Source organism: Zeus faber (genome assembly GCF_960531495.2).
Source record: "Zeus faber genome assembly, chromosome: 18".
Lineage (NCBI taxonomy): Eukaryota > Metazoa > Chordata > Actinopteri > Zeiformes > Zeidae > Zeus > Zeus faber.
Genome location: NC_137210.1, coordinates 25,285,374 through 25,307,853, shown reverse-complemented (window position 1 = coordinate 25,307,853; position 22,480 = coordinate 25,285,374). Strand labels below are relative to the sequence as shown.

At 42.0% G+C, this 22,480-nt stretch overlaps 1 protein-coding gene across 1 annotated transcript in view; it reads left to right on the top strand.

Annotated features, from left to right (window-relative positions):
- ube2f (ubiquitin-conjugating enzyme E2F (putative)) overlaps positions 1 to 22,480 on the top strand; it is a 69,079-nt gene that overhangs the window by 23,827 nt on the left and 22,772 nt on the right. The window contains exons 5-8 of the mRNA XM_080019701.1: positions 2,613 to 2,680; positions 6,929 to 6,999; positions 8,594 to 8,651; positions 19,866 to 19,898. Of these exons, the coding sequence (XP_079875827.1) occupies positions 2,613 to 2,680; positions 6,929 to 6,999; positions 8,594 to 8,651; positions 19,866 to 19,898 (230 nt within the window). The remainder of the gene's footprint in view (positions 1 to 2,612; positions 2,681 to 6,928; positions 7,000 to 8,593; positions 8,652 to 19,865; positions 19,899 to 22,480) is intronic.

Here is a 22,480-nt window from a genome sequence, read left to right as displayed (position 1 = left end):
CCCGTGACCTCGCGTTCAACTTCATTGTCCTATTTTTATTTATTTTTTATTTTTTTCCTGAGTGCAACAAGAGGTCCAAGGTGTCGGTCTTGTTGTTAAAGCCCGTCTGTGAGTTTTAGTGCACCCTATCATCAAACTGACAGGAGAAAATGATACCTTATTCTCCCTTTCAGTCTCGCTGTCTCTCATTCATCTATCTCTCTCCGTCCATCAAAGGACCCAAGTGCTGCTCCAGCTCTACTATAAATACGCAGTCTCCCGGCAGAGGGCTCAAATGCTATTAGACTCATTAAAAAGGCCAATTTAGAGGCCTCGTGTCCTGGATCAAGCCACTAATTGGCCGTAAAGGCTACATATGGAAAGGTGAGAGTGCGAGGGTGTGTGATTGCCTGACGGGCAGAAGTAGTAGATGGATGGAGAGCCACTGAAAAGGTCACGTCAATCGACTGAAAAGTGTGCGTGCGTGCGTGACGGAGAGAGGAAAAAGAGAGTGAGAAAGGTGAGCGTACATGCTTTCTGCATGCGTGCACACACACACACACACACACACACACACACACACACACACACACACACACACACACACACACACACACACACTGCTAGCCCTCTGTATATATGTTCCCGGTCCCAGGTGGATGTAGGGTCCGGGAAGGAAGAAAATTAGCTTGCGTGCTTGTGCATTCACATGTCCGGCATATTTGTCTCATAGGCCGCGTGCGATTGAGTGAAAAGATTAGGCAGCCTCTGTGTTTGCAGGTGGGTCACGGTAGGCCCCCCCCCCCGACGCGGCGCGGCTCCAAGACGGAATTTCAATGTGTCCGCTTGGTCGTCACCTTTGCGTCCGCCCCACAGACGGATGCAACCCGGCTCCGGTGGTCGATTTGGCCCGACTTGTGCAAGCCTTTTAGACTCCTAATTTCCTCCCTTAAACTCGGGTTCTTTGTGTTCCTGTGGTCGCTGGTGACACTAAATCCAGCGGCTCACAGGGGCCGGGTGGAGGCGTTGGAGCCGCCATGTGGGGATGATTGAATATCCAATTTGCTGTTAGGAGACCCTCTGCAGCCCATGGGAACTGTAGTTGTTAAGAGCAAGGCTGGATCGTAGTGTCGGTACTGGTACCCTTTTTTTTTTTTTTTTTTTTTTTTTTTTGATAGAACATAGAGTCACAAAAACATGTATCGATAGCAAGGTGATTGATTGTGTGCTGGAAGCTAGAGAGTCTGTATGGATGCAGCTTACGCGGAGCAATTTTGTCGATGAAGCACGAAAACACACGGGAACTGTGATGGCAGAAAACCAACACGTATGAACTCCGGCTCTTTTGATATTCCCTCCTTTCTGGCGACGCGAGCATTCGAAACATCTCTCTCTCTTCCAAACCCACGCTGCTCTGATACCACAATGTTTGATGGACATGGGAGGTAGAGCAAAAGGAAGAGGGCGAGTGTTGGATTTATTTTGAACCTGGAGGACATGCTGCGCGTCTTTCTTTAACCCTCGTCTCGGCCTGCCCTCGCCTGCTTTCTGAAGCAATCAAAATAATGGTAATTACCGGAGACAAACATCAAGTAAGTGCCGTAAAGCATAACGCACTTTACCCAAGGTTTCGTACCCGAACACCAAAGTGACATAGTGCAAGAACAGGCGTTCGGCTGAGTGGGTGAGAATGAAAGAGGCGCCATTCTCCACATTACAAGTCAGTGTACCATCAAAATGGTTATGAAGCTGTGATTTAAAGGTAAAAAAGTAAAGAGTCACTTTAAATTTCGGTCGCTATTGATATTTGTTATGAAACCATAGCCAATTTTTTTTATTTGCCTAGTCGGAGAGTTGGTGTACTTGATAATACACTTGTAGGGAGTTCTGCTTGCTGAAAGCATTAAAGACAAAAGGGAATATTAAAGTTCCGGTTTCAGATCCTCATGTGGTTATTGGTGCCAGATTCGAGCAATGGAAGGGATTTAGAGATCATGACACATGCTGAATTCCTTTTCTTGATGTCTTTGAAAACCGCACTTTATTAAAACAAGGCTCTGCCAAAGTACCGAGTTATCCCCTTCAGCCTAAATACGATGGATTATAGGAAACAAAAAGAATCAATATTTAATTTTATTTCCTTTCATTTATTTCGTATGTGACATCTGAAGAGTGTCCTCTTCTCAGACGGCTGCGGGAGCTTTATTCTGCCGCTCGCCATCAACGTAGGCCCTGTTTACTCCTGCCATTAACACGCCTCTTCCTGTGTTCCTGTGTCTCTGGCCAAAACAAATAAAAAAATAAAAAAGTTTGTATTTTTGATTTATTTATTTCCGTTAGTTTCCTACTTGTATGGAATTAAATTTTCAAACGTGACCGTCCTGTTCACCGCGTAATGGAATGAACGAAACAAAAAACCTGTGTGCCTGTTACTTTCTGTTGTTACGGGACTGTTTTTGTGTAAATACTTGTGAATAATGAATCCTGCACTTCTGTGACGGGCAGACTTTCCCGACCAGACTTCAATATGACGCCCTACGTACGATGTCAGTTGAGTAGGCGGCCATGTGGCCCAGGACACATTCTCATTTATAGTGCTAAAATAATTTCTTCTTCTGCCTCTTCCTCTCCAGACGAGGGGTATTACCAGAGCGGAAGGTTCCAGTTTGAGATAAACGTCCCTGAAGCCTACAACATGGTGGTGAGTGTCCCCTGTCACCAAATCTCTCTCTCTCTCTCTGACTGTGTGTGTGTGTGTGTGTGTGTGTGTGTGTGTGTGTGTGTGTGTGTGTGTGTGTGTGTGTGTGTGTGTGTGTGTGTGTGTGTGTGTGTGTGTGTGTGTGTGTGTGTGTGTGTGTGTGTGTGTGTGGCTGTTTTTTTTTTTTTGTTTTTTTTCTCTTGCCTTGTTTGCTCAATGAGGTAAACAACCCTAAAAACTCAAGTGGACTTCGTAGTGGTGACTGGTCCTGTCAGTGCTTGTTAGATTGCGTCTGTATGGCTGAACGATTTGGAAAAACAGTCCAATTGCGGGTTTTATTTTAATTTTTTTTTACACATCTTTTTTAGACCAATATTGGGATTGTGATTTAGTATGAGATTTCTTTTTGTGAAAGTTCCCTATCTTCTGTATTATTCACTAAACACAATTACTAAATCATTCTATAGTATGAGCAACACAACATTGGATACAGTCAACACATAAACTGCTCTTTCCTATAGACCAGGCCTACGTGTTGTGATGACATGAGATGAATTGATGCAGGAATTGTAACACTTTATTTATTATTGAATTGTAAAAAGAAAAACCTTCAATCGCAGCAGAATATTGACTGATTGATTTAACTTCAAGGCCTTGTAATTGTTGGAATCTAAAAATTAACATTCAAAAAATATGCAGCGTTTCAGCAGAAATGTGTTATTTTTTATAAAAAATGTTGCACGCATACGTCCACATACACAGAGCGCCGCCATTTGCTCAGGGACTGCTTTATGCTCATTAAATAAAAAAAAGGTAAAAAAATAAATATATACAGTGTGTGTATATATATATATCTATATATATATAGCTATATATATATAAATAATATACAATAACACTAGGATTATATTCTATCTAAATGAATAAAGATCACATTTAAAATTGATTACATTTGTTTTCTCGGAAGTCCTTGAAAATGAAAGAATTGTGCTTAACGGAAGTACTTGAAGGTCCTGGAATCTTTTCTTGTAATTTCACAATGAACCCCGTTCTCAGAATGTATCAATATATCGATTGATAAAGAATTGTATCGTGAGCCATCTCTTAAATATCCAATTGCAGATCCTTACTGTATTTAAATCGAATGGTGAGATCCTGCCCAACACCAAGTCCTAGTAGTGAGGAGTTTCGGCCATGACAGGGCTCCAGACTCAATTTTTCCACTAGTAGCACCGGTCCTCCCTACTTAAAATTTTAGGAGCACCACTCAAATCAATATGCAACGTGCACATTCATATTTTTTCCATCTTAACCGTATTACTCATAAATGAATTGGTGCCATAGCGGAAGCGGGTTTCGGTACCCAGCCCGATAAACATGCCGTGCATTATCATGTTTTGGGTCAGGGTGTGCAAAGAGAGGAGGGGCTGTTCACAGACGGGTCATGGGTGTGACACAGCTCTCCATCTCTTTGTCTCACTCGCACACCATTTTCCTCCTAGTGTTTCACATGATATACGATGATTAAAAAAGAAACAAAAAAACAGTGTCGGCATATTTGCAAGTCGGGCTTGTGCTCCTAGTTATGTTAAATTTAGTAGCACTGTCTCCAAAAATGGTCTCAAAATGTGACTAAATGGTCATACTATGGAGTTCTGCATAACTTTTGTATACTGTAATTTGCAAATACTCCACTTAATACTAAATACTTGTATAAAAAATATTACATGTGGACAAATTTGTTGGTACCCTTACAGCTCATTGAACCAATGCCTCATTGCTCCTTAAAAGTGATGAAATCAAAAGCAATTTTGTCATGTATACCTGCTTTGGTACGTCATAGAGTAACGCAAAGAAACTGTGGAAAAAAGATAAATTATTACTGAAGAGATCAATTATATTCTAAAATGGCCTGGACAGATTTGTTGGTACCCCTTAGAAAACATAAATTATTGGATTATAGTGATATTTAGAACTAACTGTTTTCTTTAATTGGTATCACACGTCTTCAATCTTATAATCAGTCATTCAGCCTATTTAAATAGAGAAAAGTAGTCACTCTGCCGTTTGGTGTCATCGTGTGCACCACACTGAACATGGACCAGAGAAAGGAAAATCGACCCCAGATTGAACAGAAGGATAGTGTGAATGGTAGGAAAAGAGCCAAGGACAACGTCCAAAGAGGCACAGGCTGAACTCCAAGGTCAAGGTACATCAGTGTGTGATCGCACCATCCGTCGCTTTTTGAGTGACAGCGGGCTCCATGGAAGATGACCCAGGAGGACTCCACTTTTGAAAGGAAAACATAAAACAACCAGACTGGAATTTGCTAAAATGCATATTGACGAGCCTCAATGCTTCTGGGAGAAAGTCCTTTGGACAGATGAGTCAAAACTGGAACCTTTTGGCAAGTCACATCAGCTCAAAGTTCACAGACGAAAAAATGAAGCTTTCAAAGAAATTAGCACCATACCTACTGTGAAACATGGAGGAGACACGGGGTGCCTTGAATCTGTGCAGGGCACAATGAATTCTCAAGACTATCAAGGCATTCTGGACTGAAACGTACTGCCCAGTGTCAGAAAGCTCTGTCTCAGTCGCAGGTCATGGGTCCTCCAACAGGATAATGACCCAAAACGCACAGCTAAAAGCACCAAGAGTGGATAAGAACAAAACTGTACTGTTCTGAGGTGGCCTTCTGTGAGCCCTGATCTGAATCCTACCGTACATCTGTGGAAAGAGCTGAAACATGTAGTCTGGAGAAGGCACCCTTCAAACCTTCAAACCTGAGACAGCTGGAGCAGTTTGCTCAGGGAGAGTGGGCCACACTACCCGGTGACAGGTGCAGAAGTCTCATCGAGAGCTCCAGAAATCGCTTGATTGCAGTGATGCCTCTAAATGTTGTGCAACAAAATATTAGGTTCAGGGTCCCATCATTTTTGTCGATTGCCATTTTCATTTGTTTAATTATGTAAAATATCAAAAATCAAAAGCAGATTTCTATTATATATGGAATAAATAATGATGGATGCCAGTTATTTTTGTGAAATTCAAGTTATTTCAGATAAAATTGTGGGTTCTTCTTTTTTCGTCGAAGGGTACCAACAAATCTGTCCAGGTCATTTTAGAATATAATTGATCTCTTTAGCAATAATTTATCTCTCTTCACAGTTTCTTTGCTTTACTCTGACATACCAAAGGCATGCAGGTAAACATGAGAAAATAGATTTTAATTTCATCACTTTACAGGAGGAATATTGTTTCAATGAGCTGTAAGGGTACCAACAAATTTGCCCACGTCTGTACATCTGAGCTCAGTGTGTCCGTGTTCTGTTTGTGATGTTCCTACCCTAATTATTTGTCAGTGTTCATGCACAACGGGAACGGATGTTGTCTTATCCGTGCAGGTCTCGTGTGCTGTCAGCACCGTCGGTGTTTGTGCACGTGGGTGTGATTGCGTCCGTGTGTGTCTCTGTGTATTGAGCCTTTTCTCCCACACAAAACGCCGAAGTACGCAAGCGCACAAAAAAACCCCAGTGCGTGCACACGCCGACACGCGGCAGCTGCTCTTCGACGGGGAGCGCCGTAAACACGGAGCTCGATGCCCTTTGCGAGCCATCGTCGGTGGCTCGTAAAAGCTGTCGCTGCAAATTATACCACAGCCTCAATGAACGGTTCTCTACGTGCCCTCGAATGATCACCACATTTAAATAATCAGCACAGGGATTTGAATGTCGACAAGTCTGGAGCGCCAAAAAAATCGACCATTTCCTACATCCGTACATGGCCATTTCGGGAAGAGTGAATGTAAACATTAAAAAAAAAGATATGCTGTTTTTGTGTTTCTGTGTATAGGGTATAGGTGTGTTAAGTCTTTACAATGTTACAGATACTTTACAATGTTTGTGATCGAATACCTCTATCTCCATCAATAATTTAGATGATATTTTGGGGATGCTCTCAGAAGATATTCACACACAAGAGGAACAAACAACTATAAGTAATGTGGATATTATGACCATTAGCTAGAGCAGTCTATGAAGTTCGGAAACTGTCGTCACTTTCCTCTAATGCAGATTTAAAGACTATATTTACCCGTTTCACCATATTCTGATAACCAAAATCCCAGACCATCTCTCGTTACATATCAAGATATCGATAATGTTGGTTCTCTTACTCTTTCTTATTCCCAACCGCCCCTCCTCACCCGCGTGTCCCTCATCTCGCTGTATCGTCTCCATCCCTCTCCAGCCTCCCAAAGTGAAATGCCTGACCAGAATATGGCATCCCAACATCGCGGAAACCGGAGAAATCTGTCTGAGGTAACGCAACCATGAACCACTTCATGAGATGGCATCAAGCAGCCTGCAGAAAACATCCTAAATGTTTATCTTAAGTTAAATACTTAATGGGATAAACTACCCAAACTAAGGTTTGTACTTAGGTGCATTGTGTTTATACTCTTAACAGCTCTTTTTAGTACGTTTTTATACTTGTTTTAAGTATTTTACAACCGTTTTTTCTCCACTGCTGCTCCCCTTAAATCAATCCCTGTGGACGTGCTATGACTGGTTACCATAGTGACGGAGTAGTGCTGGAATTGGGTATCTAATTTACTGCACAAGGAAAACCATAACCCTCATTACTGTTGTGCTAAATGACATTACCGCTGAAGGAATGAAAAAGTATGAGCAGGTCATGGGGGAAAAACAAATTATCTTTTTAAGACATAAACATGTTGAGTGGCTACATCAAGGGGACTCCATGTTCGTATCTTAAAGTGGTAATCAGTAATATTATTTAGTTAAAAAAAAAAAAATCCCGTATTGATACTTTTTGGCTGGTACTCCCATTCAATGTATTTGCGTTATGCATGTGCCCCTCTACATGCTGTTTCTGTTGTTGGTGGCGGGATCCGCCTTTTCCGGCCCATTATTAACATTAACTATTATAATTTTTCCCTGAATATGTTATTTGCAGCGGTCTAAAAATTAAGTGACAACACTCACGGTTAAGGTTTATTTTGCCGATATAATTTAATAAATTTTCCGAAAGCAATGTTTTGTCTGAGTGGATAAAAGAAAGGCTAAAACTCTCTTTAGATGTTTTATGCGAGTAGGCTCAGGCAGCCATGTTCTCTTTTTCTTGTTTTGGAGCCCACTTGTTTTTGTTTAGTTGTTGTCGCTGCTCACCTATCCTGTCACCCCACTCAGCGGCCCCACTTAATTCACATACTCACACCAGCGCCGGATGGGAAAATGTGACGCTGGTTGAATCATGACATTGTTTTATTTGCCAACAACAAAACACTTGGCTGAACTGTCTTGAATTATCTAACTTGGCTTAATGTGAAAGCTGAAAAAAATATCCCAAATCGTGGATAACGCCTAAAATCTCGCCCCAAAAACCCTCAATATTTGATGGAGTCCAATACTAGCTCATAGCTCTTATAGATCATAGCTACAGCTTTTCTCTGGGGTTGCGGAGTGTGTTTATTTCAATTGACTAGCTCACTATCATTAATGATGTTTTAGAAGCAGTGACTCACTGGCAAACGTCCATTTTGAATAAGAATAACAATACAACTGCGACCTTAAGATTGCAGCTCTATCCTTCACGTTGTGAGTGTTTTTAAACGTGATGTTTACCCTTCCACTCTGAAAGGCAAAACCTTTTTTCTTTTGCCAATTCACAGCAGGATATAACTCAAGACCTGAACAGAAGCCATTTAGACGGATGATCACATGTAGAATTTAAGTTTAATTCATTTATGAGAAACACTTTCTTTGCTTTCCAAGAAATAGATTTAGAAAGTGGCTGTTTTCTTCGAATAATTACATCCAAGAATATACAGTGAAGTATCTCAGAGAACATGAGGATGAATGAATAATGAAGTGTGCTTGTGTTTCTCTGCAGCTTGTTGCGGGAACACTCTATCGACGGCACAGGCTGGGCTCCCACCAGAGCACTCAAGGTAAATACTGGCGTCTATATTTTAAGAACAGCACATTCTACCTTTAGTCTCCTGCTGAGATGCTTAGTTGGCCCAAGGCTTTGCTGGAATAGATTTGGTTTAATCAATATGTTTGACTGTTTCTGCTCAGTACAGTTAAACCATAGTCAGCAGACCCACGATGGTGAGCATCCTAAATAAGTATATAAAATGTCACCCATCGCTCTGAATCAGCCGCAAACCTCTTCACAGTACGATGATCACGCTTAAGTTTTCGTGAAATATCTAATTTGTTCATGCCCTGTCCAAGGCATTGCACTGTTTGAGGCTTTTCGGCAGCAGAGAGATCCTTTTTCTTTCCCATGTTGCTTGAAACCTGTGGCTGCTTAATAATGTGGAACGTCCTTCTTAAGTAGTTTTCCTTGAATTGGGCTCACCTGGCAAACTGATTATCACAGGTGTTTCACTGATCCAAAGAAACCTGAGACACAATACCATCCATGAGTTTAATTGATAAACAAAAAATTAAATGTTTATGACACTTTATTCCAATTTGCATAATAATTTGGAACGCAGCGTAAAGTCCAGTTCACGCTGCTTACACTGACTTGGATCTATTGCACTGGTCAGATTAAGGTCCACGATATGATTTCGATCTTCCGCCACCCGCTTCTCGTAATCCATAACAACACAGAGATGAAAGTTTTCACAGACAAGTGAAACCGAAGGAGCCTCGACGTGTGTATGTTGTGATGTCAGCGTTTCTTCTTCGGTGGTACACATTGGTATACGCCCCCTCCACAACAATGTCTCCGTGTGGGTGTGAAAGTAGTACGATTTAAAGGTTGAACTCTATCAAAACGGTTTCACATTATGACTTCACATCACATGGAATATGGATGAATGATCTTCACCTGGATGCTCGCTTTAAAGGAAACGATCGATTGTTCAGCGCTGTTCAGCGTCTCGGTAAGTGGGGCGTGTCCTCTGAAGAGGCTGAACTCAGTGTTTCTAGTTGCTCACCTCAAAGCGCCGCTGCCTGGCTGCCTGACCCCCGCTCTCCGGTGTCACCTGCTGGCTCCTCCCCCGGACAGCTCGGGGCTCCGTGGCCGCTGCTAGCATGGGACTGTTCTTTGTTGGCACCGGGCGTCCGGCGGGTGGCATGAGTTCACGGTCTCCCTGAATAGACGCCTTTTACTCCGGGTGTTTATTCCCAAAACAGCGTTTTATCCCAAACTCCGGGCTTTTAGCTTAGCTTATTTCCCCACAGATTCTTTGTTTTCGACGGTCCGACCTGGTGTGTGTACAAAGTGTTCGGGAAGGGGCCGCTCCAAGTCATCGAGTCATGATTTAGGCCCGCCCAGACAATCCGGGCCGCAAATATGGTGAGAAACAATTTAACGGTCCAACTCCACAGTTCAGTACTACATCGTTCAGTCTTTCCCCATGTTTTCAGAGATAATTTTATTGTACACATAACATGTACAGTACGCTATAATGTATTTAGAAAAAAAGTCACTGAATTCACGTTACAGGGACTTTAAATGTTCAATAATTTTTTCGTTAAACTATTGGCTGCACGTGAGTAATTTACCTTTTATCAGAGTTCTATGGCTTGGTCGAGTATGAAAAGAACTATAACAGCGCCTCATTTCTGTTGCTTTGAGCAGCATGAAGTTTAAATAAGTTAAAGTATGTGGGTAAAGTAATGTGATCAAATTTTGGAGCGCTGAGCTCAATGCTTAGTTTAACTTCACCATTATCACATCAAATTGGAAGCGCCATATTTATTCCTTTTCTTAAAATGGGAGCCTGTTCTTCAGGGAGGAAAATAAAGATCAGAAAACCGATGAAAGCGCTTGAGTGGACTTTTGATGAAGAAATTATGCAAATATAATTTCATATAGAGGAGCCATGTCTTCAGAGGTGAAGGGTAATGCCTTCTCAAATAGATAGGTAGTTATGTGGCTACGGTCGGTGACTCGGTGACACTCATCAAAGTCTAAGCCTTTTCGGAATAGAGTTTCCATATTAAAATTCCCGTTAGGGTCCTTGTCAAATAAAATTGACAGTTTACTTAAATTTGCGATTCCTCTTAATCTTGCTCTTCACGTCCTCATCATACCAGCTTATGGAGAGCTGAGCTCGTAGCGACGTGGTTTCATCGCCTCACTGTTTTCTCTTTTTTTTTTTTTTGTCCCTTTCTTTCTTGTCTTTCCTTCCCCTCTTTCTTCTTTGCCTCCCTTCCTCTGAGTCCCTGATGAAAGGGACGAACCGGTTATCTCCAGTGCAGCTTTGCAGCTGTTTAATGATAAAAAGGGATCGGTTCACTGGTGTTTTTTGGTCAACTATATCATATTATTTTTGAGGGCTATAATGATTGATCGGAATGACACGACAATTATTTTTTCGTAAAATTAAAAAAAATATATATATATATTTGATTGGGGCTATTTTAGATATGAGATTTGAGATAGATATGATGAGATATGAGATTTTTTTCACATACTTTTCACATGTTAACAAATAACTGACAGTTTGTATGAACCGGACATTATCGATAGAGAAGACTTTTAGGACTCGCCTCTTTTATCTGAGTTGCTAAGCGACCATTTATTGGCAGTGTGTTATACATTTGAATACAGAGGATTTCAAGCCCTGCACTCCAAACTGTAATGTTTAGTGAAGGCACGTGTAGCAGCTTCGGAGAACCAGAGGACGAATATTTCAATTGGCAGCTCAGGAAAGCACCAAAAGCTGCGTTGCGATTCGGTCCGGTAGATCGATCGTATAGGGATCGGTGGCATAGTGGCACCGGGTTTCGGTGCCCAATCAAACGGGATGTTTAACCCTGAAACACCGCCTCTTTAAGATGTCTACAACTGATGTGCTAGGAGCCAACAGGCCTGTTATAATTTCTGATGGAAGACACCACTCACTGCTGCTGAAGAGCATTTGAATTACCTCCTATCCTCCCTCATATGTCAGCCGTTGTCCCTCATCACACCTTGTTTCTGGTGTGGAAGAGAATAACGGCAAGGCCTGTCAGAGTAGAATGTTGTCAAAATGTCCTATATAGCTGTTGAAGGCTGACAATGATGTGAGGCTATCCATGCTGTGAGCAGGCCATCCCTTCCGCACATCTGTGCAAAAAAATAGAAACAGCAGTAAAAGATCTCAAATTGTGAACAATCAACAGGATAAAGATCGGGGCGATTGCAAAAGGTGTGTGGTGAGTAGTAAAGGGGCTAAAACTCTATTGGACCCCAGTACGGTCCTTTAAGGCAAGCTTGCCTTTATCTACGCAATCTGGGAAATGTGAGCTAAAATTCATATGACACCCAGCACTTGAAACCGGTGATCTCTGGCCCATGTACTCGAGTTATCTCTGCATTCTTTCATTTTGACATCCACCTGATTTGGCAATGCAATTGTCCCTCCTGCCCATTTAATAATTGTCGACACTGAACAAGACTTCCTCCCATGACCCAAATCGCTTAATTAAGAGAGCAGATTCAGATGATGGGCGGACAGGGACTGCGAGAGGAAGAAAGCAGCAGCGGTTGAAAGAAATAAAAAAATAAAAAGATAAAGGGAGAACAAAAACGGCGGATTAGAGTAAGTCAGTGGCTCATAGCAGGCTCACGGGTGAAAGATATTAAAGATAAGCCTTGAACTGAGGAAAGAGATGGAGTAGCTGTCAAGAGAAGAAAGCTATTTCTCAGTTAGGTTGTGCATTTTATCTGTGTTTATTCTGTAGAAAATAGGAATGCGTGTGATTAGTCAACTAATCGATTAAACATTGCTACCCTCACTAGTCGCCACCAGAAATCCTAGTCGGTTAATCTCATTAATCACATTTAAATTACATATAGACATCATTTGCACTGAAATGTGCCGTACGGAAGATCGTTTTCCCGGTGTCAGCGTCCCCTCGCGGAGCCCCTGCTCTCATTTCCCGGGGCCGTGGACTCGGTTACTCGCTGCGCCTTCCCCATCCGGGATCCCAGGGCCCCGAAAGATGGTGAACTATGCCTGGGCAGCGGCATTTAAAATGCGATTTGGTTATTGAAGAGTGTGATTAAAGGTTTTAAATGGCCTTTATAATATATGCCACATTTTTTTTCACACCTTTAAACTTGTCAACTAGTCTATGTTTAAACTCCCGTTTAAACGTCAGGGAAATTAGTCGTTTGGAACTTCCCGAGTAGCTGCTTAGTTCCGGCTCAATGGGAACAATGCTGCAGTGAAGGGTTGAAGCTCTCAGGGGCTTTTCCAGAAACCCTGGTCAACGTACTGTTCTTTATTTTATTTATTTTGAATATCGACATAACAAAGTTCTTGATAAAAATGTACAAGACATCACTAAAACAGTCCACAGTGGAACAGTGGGTGGGTCACCAGACTGTGATCTTAATACATGATGGTTCATTGCACATTGTGGTATATGGAGTGGTGGGGATTGAGATGGGATCTTTACCCGTAGGGTATTACATAGTTATGGAACATTATAAGAGGCCTATATGGAGAGGAATCTGCACTCTCGTGGTATTTCAGGAATGGAAACCCTGAGCCTTGATAGGATTGTTATTCTGGTGTCTGGTGTTAATAGATTGAGCCAGTGAGCTATGGATAGTTTTGTTCTATCTTTTCAGTCAACTATTTTTGTTGATTGCTGTTGCTATTGAAATCGATATGAAGGTCCTGGAGGAGAAGTCTCCCAGACGCAGTGTGGACGGGCGTCGGGAGATACTTGGGCGCAAAATCTCTGCCAGTGGGCTCACGACTTCAACTTAACATCCCGGCTAATTTTGGAAAGCGGTGCATCCAAAATTGTAAGTGCCTCTTCAGCACAATTCATTCTCCGAGATGAATGACGATGTGTTCTCCCAACACATGGGGCACAACTCCAAGAAGGATGAGATAATGTTTTATTTGATTGGGCCCTTTGTTGTAGGTCTGTGTTGTTCCAGCGCTTTATTAGATCCACACTTGGTTATTTTTGTGCTGATTAGGTTGTGGTCCCAAAATGAAGAAGATGGGGCACGACACAAACGATGGCTTCGCATGTTAAATGTTTAGAAATAGGGGTGTTGCTTTCCTCCTACTAGGGCTGAGTATTGGTACTCAATACCTTTAAGGTATCAAAAACCTTTAAAGTATCGACAGCGTATGAACCCAAATAACAGAGTAGTATCGAAACTTCTCCTCTCAAACGATACCTCAAACGAATCCTTTTTGTACCCAGATCGAGAAAAAAATGACTTTTTATGGTTTTGCTCGCAGCCAGTCAGCGTTCTTGGATGTTACGCGACGTGTGATTGGCTCACTACCGCAGCAGCAGCTACAACAGTCTGTTAAAGGACATGTTCATAATTTATCAAGTCGCCTTTAAACAACAGTCAAGTGTCTTCAACAGTGAAAGAGGTTTTTCCTCGCTGTCATCATTCTTCCTTTACTGGCTATTTGTTTAAAATGACACTGCCCAAATAATACATTGTACAGTTTTTTTGTACAGTTATTTAATATTTTATGTAGATAATATATTTAATATTTACATTTAATAAATATTTCAATCATTTGAACACTTTCAAAATGTATTAGTGTAAAAATAATTTGGATGGGGCGGGGTGGTGGCATTTTACGAGTGGTGGCATATGCTTCCATTCACATGATGTTATAGTAGAAAAAATAGGTATTGAATGAAGTACTGTGTTAGAATCGGTATCATTTTAAGGTATTGGTACTGGTATCGTCATTTTTCTAAACAATACCCAGCCCTACCCCTTACCCATACTGCTTCGACTGTACACCTCTTTACATCCCCCCCCTCTCTCTTGCCTTCTCTCTTTCTCTCGTTCTTCTCTGTGTTTCTCTCTCTCCCTCCCTCCCTCCTTCGCTGCAGCTATGCAGTGGCCGTCAATGTGCCTTTTCATATTTTCTGCAATTTCTCTAGTTTTCTTACCTACCTAGAGCTTTAGTCACTACATTAAAGGAACATACTGTTGTCAAGTAGCGTTTTACATCTTCAGTATTGTGTTGGGTGGTAAAAAACCTGAAAATCATCTCCTGGTCCTGCTGACAACTACGGTAACAAGGTTTTATCGCTATGTTATTAAAGTTACTTATCTTTACCCTATTTTGTATACGTTAATTACGTTTGAAATGGCAGGAGCGTCATTGCTTTAACATGGACATAACAACATAACAAATACAAAATATGGCTAAATGAAGTACCTGACAAAAAACTGTCATTACGCACACAAAAGGAAGCCCATGTTTTGTTCTCCAATCTTCCATTTACCCAAGTGCATGCTGTATCTCTGAGTAACATATTCTCTGCAGAATCTAGAACACCAGCAGTCCCCTCCCATCACAAACGTGACCTTTGAGCATGCGGCTGAGTGTGTCACGCTGCATCACATGGGACTGTATACAATGCACCGACACGCTGTATATACGGAGCATCTACAAAGCCGACTGCGGCGCTCTTCTGAAGGTCCCTAATCCCACTAATGTATTCTAGCCGAGAGTATATATCCACTACTTTCCAAGGAGGCCCCTCAAAGAAAACCTGCTTCCATTTAATATACGTACGACAGGTATAATGTATTTATTATATCCACAATACCCACGCTGCTTCACTGCGGTTTTGTGTGTAGTGTTAATGCGGTAGTTATAATTGGCAACAGTGGCATACCCACACTTACAGTAAAGAAAACAGTACCGGCCCCTTTAGCTTTTATGTGCTGTCACGTTTGCTGATTTGTGTATACAGAACATAATTCCTCTCGTGAAGAGAACACACATACATTAAACATGTAAGAAAACATGTTAAGTGAGAAAAGGTAACCACCACTTACATCGTCCAACACTTGTATTGCTCAGATTGAATTCATAGCTGTAGAAATGATCCCGGGTGATGGTAGGTGTCTGTGTTTAATTCACATAGAGCCTAGCTGTAGAGTGAGCACATTGTACTGGCCCTCTTCACAGGAGGCTGGGACTGGAACTGTGTTGTTTTTTTGTGCTGTAACTCCTTGCTGACTCCCTGGTCGGCTCTCTTCGCTGCTGCAACCCACACAGCGTACGCGCCACACCACACGCACACTGTTCACACTCACAATTAGACACTAAGTCCTGAGCATGCGTCAACAGGTAAACATTGGCTGACACGGCTTGATTCATTCCCTCACACGCATACACTTAGACCAACATGCAACATGGAGATGCACAAACATTGACTCATCTCATTAAGCCGCACTGAACAGAAGTGGAGTACATCCCCAGTAACTTTTACAGCTAACTATATACAGTTTATCTGTAGGAATAGGCTGGAAGAAATATCCAGCAGGTAAGAATCAAATACAACGTGCTGCGGAGTCGCAAAGGTAAGTATGTTGTACAGCACATTCCATTCACGAGGGAAATTCAAAGGGCTTTACATAAGGCAAAAAATACATTAGAAATAAAGCAAAGAAGAATAAAAGCATGGAAATAAATGGTTAAAACCAGACAAATACATTGAAGTACAATTCAAAACAGATAAGACATATGTTGAAGGTTAAAGTGGTAATTATTCACTGAAAGCAGTTACAAATGTAAACATTTTGAACCTGGATTTAATGGTATTGAGCGTTAAAGCAAGTCTGAGATCTTCTGGAAGTGTATTCCAACAATTTGTGCCTAAATAACTAAAATATGTATATTGTTTATAATGTGAAATACATTTTAAGCCAATTCTGTATTTTCCATAATTGAACACCCATTAGGGTACTGTGGCATACATAAAATATCATATTTTGTCCATGAATTTATATGTAATATCTCATTACGAAGTTTAATAAATGTGAATATCAGAAGTTCAAGTCATTGAACTACATAACGTTTTCGAGAGGGGGAGAATCCCCACGGGTGAGACAAATAAACCTAGAATTCCACAAAAACACGTACATGGAAAAACATGAACAGAGAAATGTCAGATGACAACGTGAATCGACAAAACAAAGTTCATTCAGTCCAGGAAAACTGGAACAGCAATTGGGCACGTGGCCTCTTCCTGTCATAGTTCTGGCAGTAAATGCGGGAGGAAAGGAGAGGGATGCAACCAGGAGGGTGTTGAGGGTGGGTTCAAAGCAGGTGGTGGTGGTGGTGGTGGTGGTGGAGGAAAGCCCCAAGCACCCTGCCCCTCAACCACAGAAGACTCCCCCAGCCCCCAGAGAAGCCGGAAGCCTGTGGACCCACGCACGGCCCCAAAGAGCATATACCAGTCCCCGGGAGCGCGAGGAAACCCTGCACCCCTGGGCGCACACATATAACCCACCCCCACGAAGGCGCAAGGGGCAGCCACAGGCACAGGACCTGGACGTGTGACAGTTTCCTAGTTGTATGCCAATGATATATTTCGACAGATGGCCGTCGCAAGGGGATCAATAAAGACGTGGAAATACTTGTCTTTCCCCCGTTGTGAGATGCTTCACAGAGGTTTTTGGTTCCGTGTTATGGTTTTGCATCTCGCCGACTGTTGCGGTGCAGGAAATCAAAGCTGGCTTTAATCTCCGTAATGTCTTGGAGAAGCGGACCAAGCGTGTCCAGCGTACCCCGCTTCCTGTTAATCTCACGACAAGACACTGACTTCTACAGCGGGGATGATTTGATCGGCTGTGTCGGTGGCTGAGTCTGCCTTCTTCCTCGCTGGGTTGTTACGGTCCCGGATCTCCCTCATCACCTACTCGTTATAATAATAATAATAATAATAATAATCATCAATATAATCCTTGAGGTCCTCCACTTTGGATTTGCATCGTGTGTTTTTTCTTCTTTTCCTTTCTTTTTTTTGCAATTCGCTTTGTTATTGGTCTGAGTTGGAGCAGATTGCCGGTGTTTAGTTTGTGCAGCTGGGCGCCACCGTGTTAGAGCTGTACTCACTTCCGTGTTCTCACGAGATCACAGCATGCTCCTCCCCTAAAAACGAATCGACCGACTGTCAACGGGATCTCCGTATCGACAGTAAAAAGTTTAATTTGGTTACTTAGTTTATTAATTGTATTACTTTTTTTTTTTACGTTCTAAAAACGTTTATGTTTATAGCCTATTCAAAATATTCCAAATAAAATAATAACAATAATAATAATAATAATAATAATAGTGGTACAGTATTATTGTTTTGGAACACTTGGCTGCCCAAAGGAAGGGGTGCAGAGAGGTGCAGTGGAAGGCATATACTGTAGGTGGTCTGGGAAGAGCAGGCACTGGGCTTCGCTGTTCCTCTCTGTTCGTGGTGGATCCTGAGCCGACCTTTCCAGCCTGTTTTCAGGGGATTTAGACAAATATTTTAACAGTCACCTTCGCGAAAAACTCAAACAAGTTTGAAAAGTTTAACTTTGGTCAACGTGATCACAGAACGCACAGCTTGCGTGGGTTGTCCGAGTGTCGGACGTACACATATATTCAGGTGTTTTTTTTTTTTTTAATCTCGTCATCTGTGTAACATTGTTGTGCAGAAGCTGGAACAGGGGGAGCAACGTGCCGTCCAGGTTTAGTATCCTGTTGATCTATAACCTTTTGTTCTTTCACTTCTCTTGGCGGGCACCGTCCTTTTTTCTGCCGTTTCATAATGATGATTATAAAACACTCATGTGAAGAGAGACAGATTATTAAGTAACAAAGAGAGGTCTTCCGTCTCAATGGGAATCGAAGCCGTTGCCTAGGCCGCCGCGTGACACTCCCTTCGCATTAGAGCCCAATAAAAGCACCGCATCCCTTTCTGCTCTTCGGGGCGGCTCCTCGTCTCCCCATTTATTCCCTCGCCCTGTCGCTATCTCCAGCTCTGAAATTGGATTTCATTGCGTTGCTCCTAGCGGGGATAATTAATTAAGGAAGCTGCAATGATAAAGGCAATTATTTATCTTCCATTGTTTTCACCCGTGTGTGTGTGGGTTCTCTGTGCACATGCCTCCTGCAACCTCAGCCCTGAGTGTTGCTCTGTAATTGCTTCATGAGTAACGCTGGCACATTAACAAGACCCTGCAGGCCTTGTTAGAGACTGATTGGAGATTCATGGATGCCGTACGTACGTACGTATGTCCGGATCTAGCTTAAAAAAATCCATCGTTTAAACCTAGAGCACCAACAACAACAACGTCATTGAGGGCGGGAGCGTCGCGGCCCGAAGGGTTCCTCTTTGAATTTGGGCTTTTTCCAAATGTAACTTCACTAAGTTGTTGGTTTAAATATTTGCTGGTCCGAGAAGCGCAACGTGAGCGAGAAACGCGAGCAATACAAGAGGATCAGAAGATGGAGGGAGAGGGGATTTTTATTGTTTTTTTTTTTTTTTTTTAAATCTAACTTTTGAAAGCAGAGAACGACATGATGACTTCTGAGCTACGGAGCTGAGAGTTGATAATGGAAAAGGTTCATTTTAGAAAACGCACGCACAACACATCTTCCTTTTGGGTTCCTTTTGCCAAGCCCCATCGAGAGTTTAACATTTTCTTCTAATGTGCTATTTATGCCAAATTCTCAGCTCCCTTTTCAGTCTCAGGTGTTCTCTGAGATCCATTCACAGTCCCCTTAAACGATAAGCCATGACTTTGTATGAAAGCCTGGTTTCCTCCGCCAAAATGTTGTGGGATTTTTCTCCTCCTTGGAGTGTTGTGTAAGCAGCTCAGCCAGGTAGGCTGTGGGAACCATGGACGCATTTAAAACGTCCAATCATTTCTCGAAACCACGTGTACTCGACACATTATTTGGAGAATTTGGGGTCGTGTCATTTTCAGGAGTGAGTCAACATTTCTTATTATTCTTTTTTTGTTCCCCATCCCCTCCTCTCCTCGGCAGTGATGATCAAATCGGAGCTTTAATCCCCAGTCATGGGATCTCATGGGATCTCATCTTAATTATCCCTGTGTGGTTCTGAGCGTGACGGGAACGCCGTCGTTTCCTATTTTCATTGAAACCTTACAACAACAACTTGTCCTTGTTCCTCACACCGGTGGATAGAATCGCTGGAACAAGTGTTTTTATACGTCGGCATGAATCTCTTTTTTTCCTACCACATTTTTTTCACAGTTTAGAGTTTAAATCTGAAATCTTGTTGCTGTAAAAGAGCATGCCTGCTAAGCCAACCTTACCCTGTATATATAAGGTTGGAATAAAATAAAATAAAAACTGTATTGAATGTGACTATTTTGTTTGTATATTTTCCTCACCCCTGCCTCACTCTTTGTTTTCCAGGACGTGGTCTGGGGTCTGAACTCCTTATTTACCGTAAGTTTAACATTTTTCAACTGTGGAGTGAAACCTTTTGCTTGATTTACCTGAGATTATATTTTGAATGTAATGGACTTCGTGGAATAAATTATTTATCTTTAAATGTATTGATTTTTTTTTTTCCCTTTTTGCGTCTACGTTCAATGCTTGCATGACCAGCATTAGTTCTGTTATGTAATGTCATAAAATGAAAAAATAGAAAAAAAATATATATATATATATTTCAAATTTACAACCAGCGTCCTCTAAACATGATCAACTCTTGACTGCTCACAGTTTTTAAAAACTAAACAGGACACAAGGCGAAACGTCAAGGTCATATGTGTAATTATGTAAATCGAGATCCGGGGTTTTTAAATCTATTACAAGGCACCATTAGTTCCGTTGTTTATTTCCATTAAAAAGGTATACTGTATCTCTAATCTACACCCAGCATCATCTAAAAATAATAATCTTTGGCGGCTCGGTGTCTTGAGAAATATAACATGACACAGGGCAATATGTCGAAGTAAAATGTGTGATTAAGAAAAATGAGATACAGGCTCAGGATGCTATCGCAAGGCGTCGTGTTTAACTTTATATAAAGCCCCGTCCAGCGGCATCAGTCCTAACTCAGATCAGGGCAGCGGAGGCCATTGTTTATCTCTGGTTTACAGCTGTAATGAAGCTGTAATTCTTTCCAGAGGGGAAATTATCCCCCTTTCTCATTATGAAGAACACGTCCCATACCCTCATATAATAAGAGAGAATGAGATTACACCTCGCGGCCGCTGCTTCCCTTCAGCTCGCTGTGCGCCGCTGTCGTCGTGATTCATGCTTGTGGCGAGGGGAGCCACGGCCGGGAAGGGAGGGATGCCCTGAAGTGGGGACCGTGTTATCTGATCGCAAACGCCGCCGGTAATGTTTTATTGACTGAAAGGGAGAGGCACCCTCGTTCACATTTACAGCGGCCTCGGTTTGCCGAGCGCCGCGAATTTAATGCGGCCAAACGACATCGGATCCACACGGAAGCCGTGTCTCTGAGGCGCAAGGGGTGATTAGTCTCATTTACGCTGACCAGGAGACCCGTCAGAAGACACCGTGTAAGTCGTCTCGCTTAACACGGAATGGGACCGACGGCCGACTCAAATGGCCCGTCAAATGGTCTTCATCTTTTGTTCATATTTGGTGCAAAGACTGCCTTGGGAAATAGAGACTGGATTTCAGTGGAACTTACCCTGGTGAAACGAAGGTGAAATAGGAATAAAGACTTCAAATTAAACGCATTAAGCTCGTTGGCGACCTCACGCCTAACCATAACATCAAAGGAGAATTCTTCTTGGGCCCCCGGTCATTACTGGCCGCTGGTTCCGTACTTAAAAACTAAAAAAACAAAAACTAAAAAAACAAAACACACTAGAGGTTAATGACATAAGAGCCATAGTCAGAATAACTATTTGATGGGCAGCGAAAAGGACAAGGTGGCCAACACTCCATGCAGAGCTTCATCCTACAATTTTACACAGTTTTCTTTCGGATCAGGGGAGCTCACTTTAGCTTACGTGGCCCGAATACCTTCTTGTCCGTTTAGAAGACATCTGACTGATTGCACCTTTAAGTCAGGGACAAATGTATTTGTTCCTGACAAACAAACTCGGCGGCTTAAAAGTAAGCAAATGGCTTCACTGACTCCCAGCTAATTGGATGAATGCATACCATTCCCGGGTGCATTTCCAACGTAAGCTTCCTTCCCTTGAAGACAGCGCCGTATCTATGACGATAATGGGGATAATAATGAGCCTCGGTGCCCGGTCGTGCTCTGAAGCCTAACCCTTAATCAGGAAACAAGCTTGTGGGCCATCCATTTTTATCCACTTTAATAACAATTCACGTCCCGCCTCACTTGGCCTGCACGTGGCATCTCTCAGGCAACGGGGCAATTACGCAGTTGTGGTTGGGATGGGAACAAAAACCTAGGGTGACGCCGCCGACGGCCAGATGCCCCAGAGTCCGCGTTTGAGACGAGGAAATGAATCGTTGTGCACAGCATTAACCTCAGGTGCTTTCCACCCGGTGGGGATGTCATTTATCTTATAATGAAACACCCTTTCCTCTTCTACCAATGCTACCTCCCTTGTTCTTCCCTCTCTCTCTCTCTCTCTCTCTCTCTCGTTCTCTCTCTCTTGTTAGTACAACTTGATAAAGTATTTTTCTGAAGTGTCACTGTGCTTCACAAGAACAGAGTGAAATATAACAACAAAGTCTTGCAAAGAGTGAGCCGTAAACCAGGGAAAGTGACTCAGAATGGAACTGACAAATAAGAGTGTTTTTTTGACGCTTTTTTGTTGTTGTAAATTCATAGTGATGACCTCTGTTAATTGGATACATATTTAAAAAATACAATAAGAAAATATAAAGAAATGCAATTCTATAAATTATGGAAAAAATTCAATTATAAAGATTTAATACAAACTACAATCAGAATTTTTCTTTTATACAATTTATACAACTAAATATATGTGATTGATAAATATATTTATGATTAATAAAAAAAGAATTATAAAAAATGTTGTGTAATTAAAATATATATTTTTTTTTTT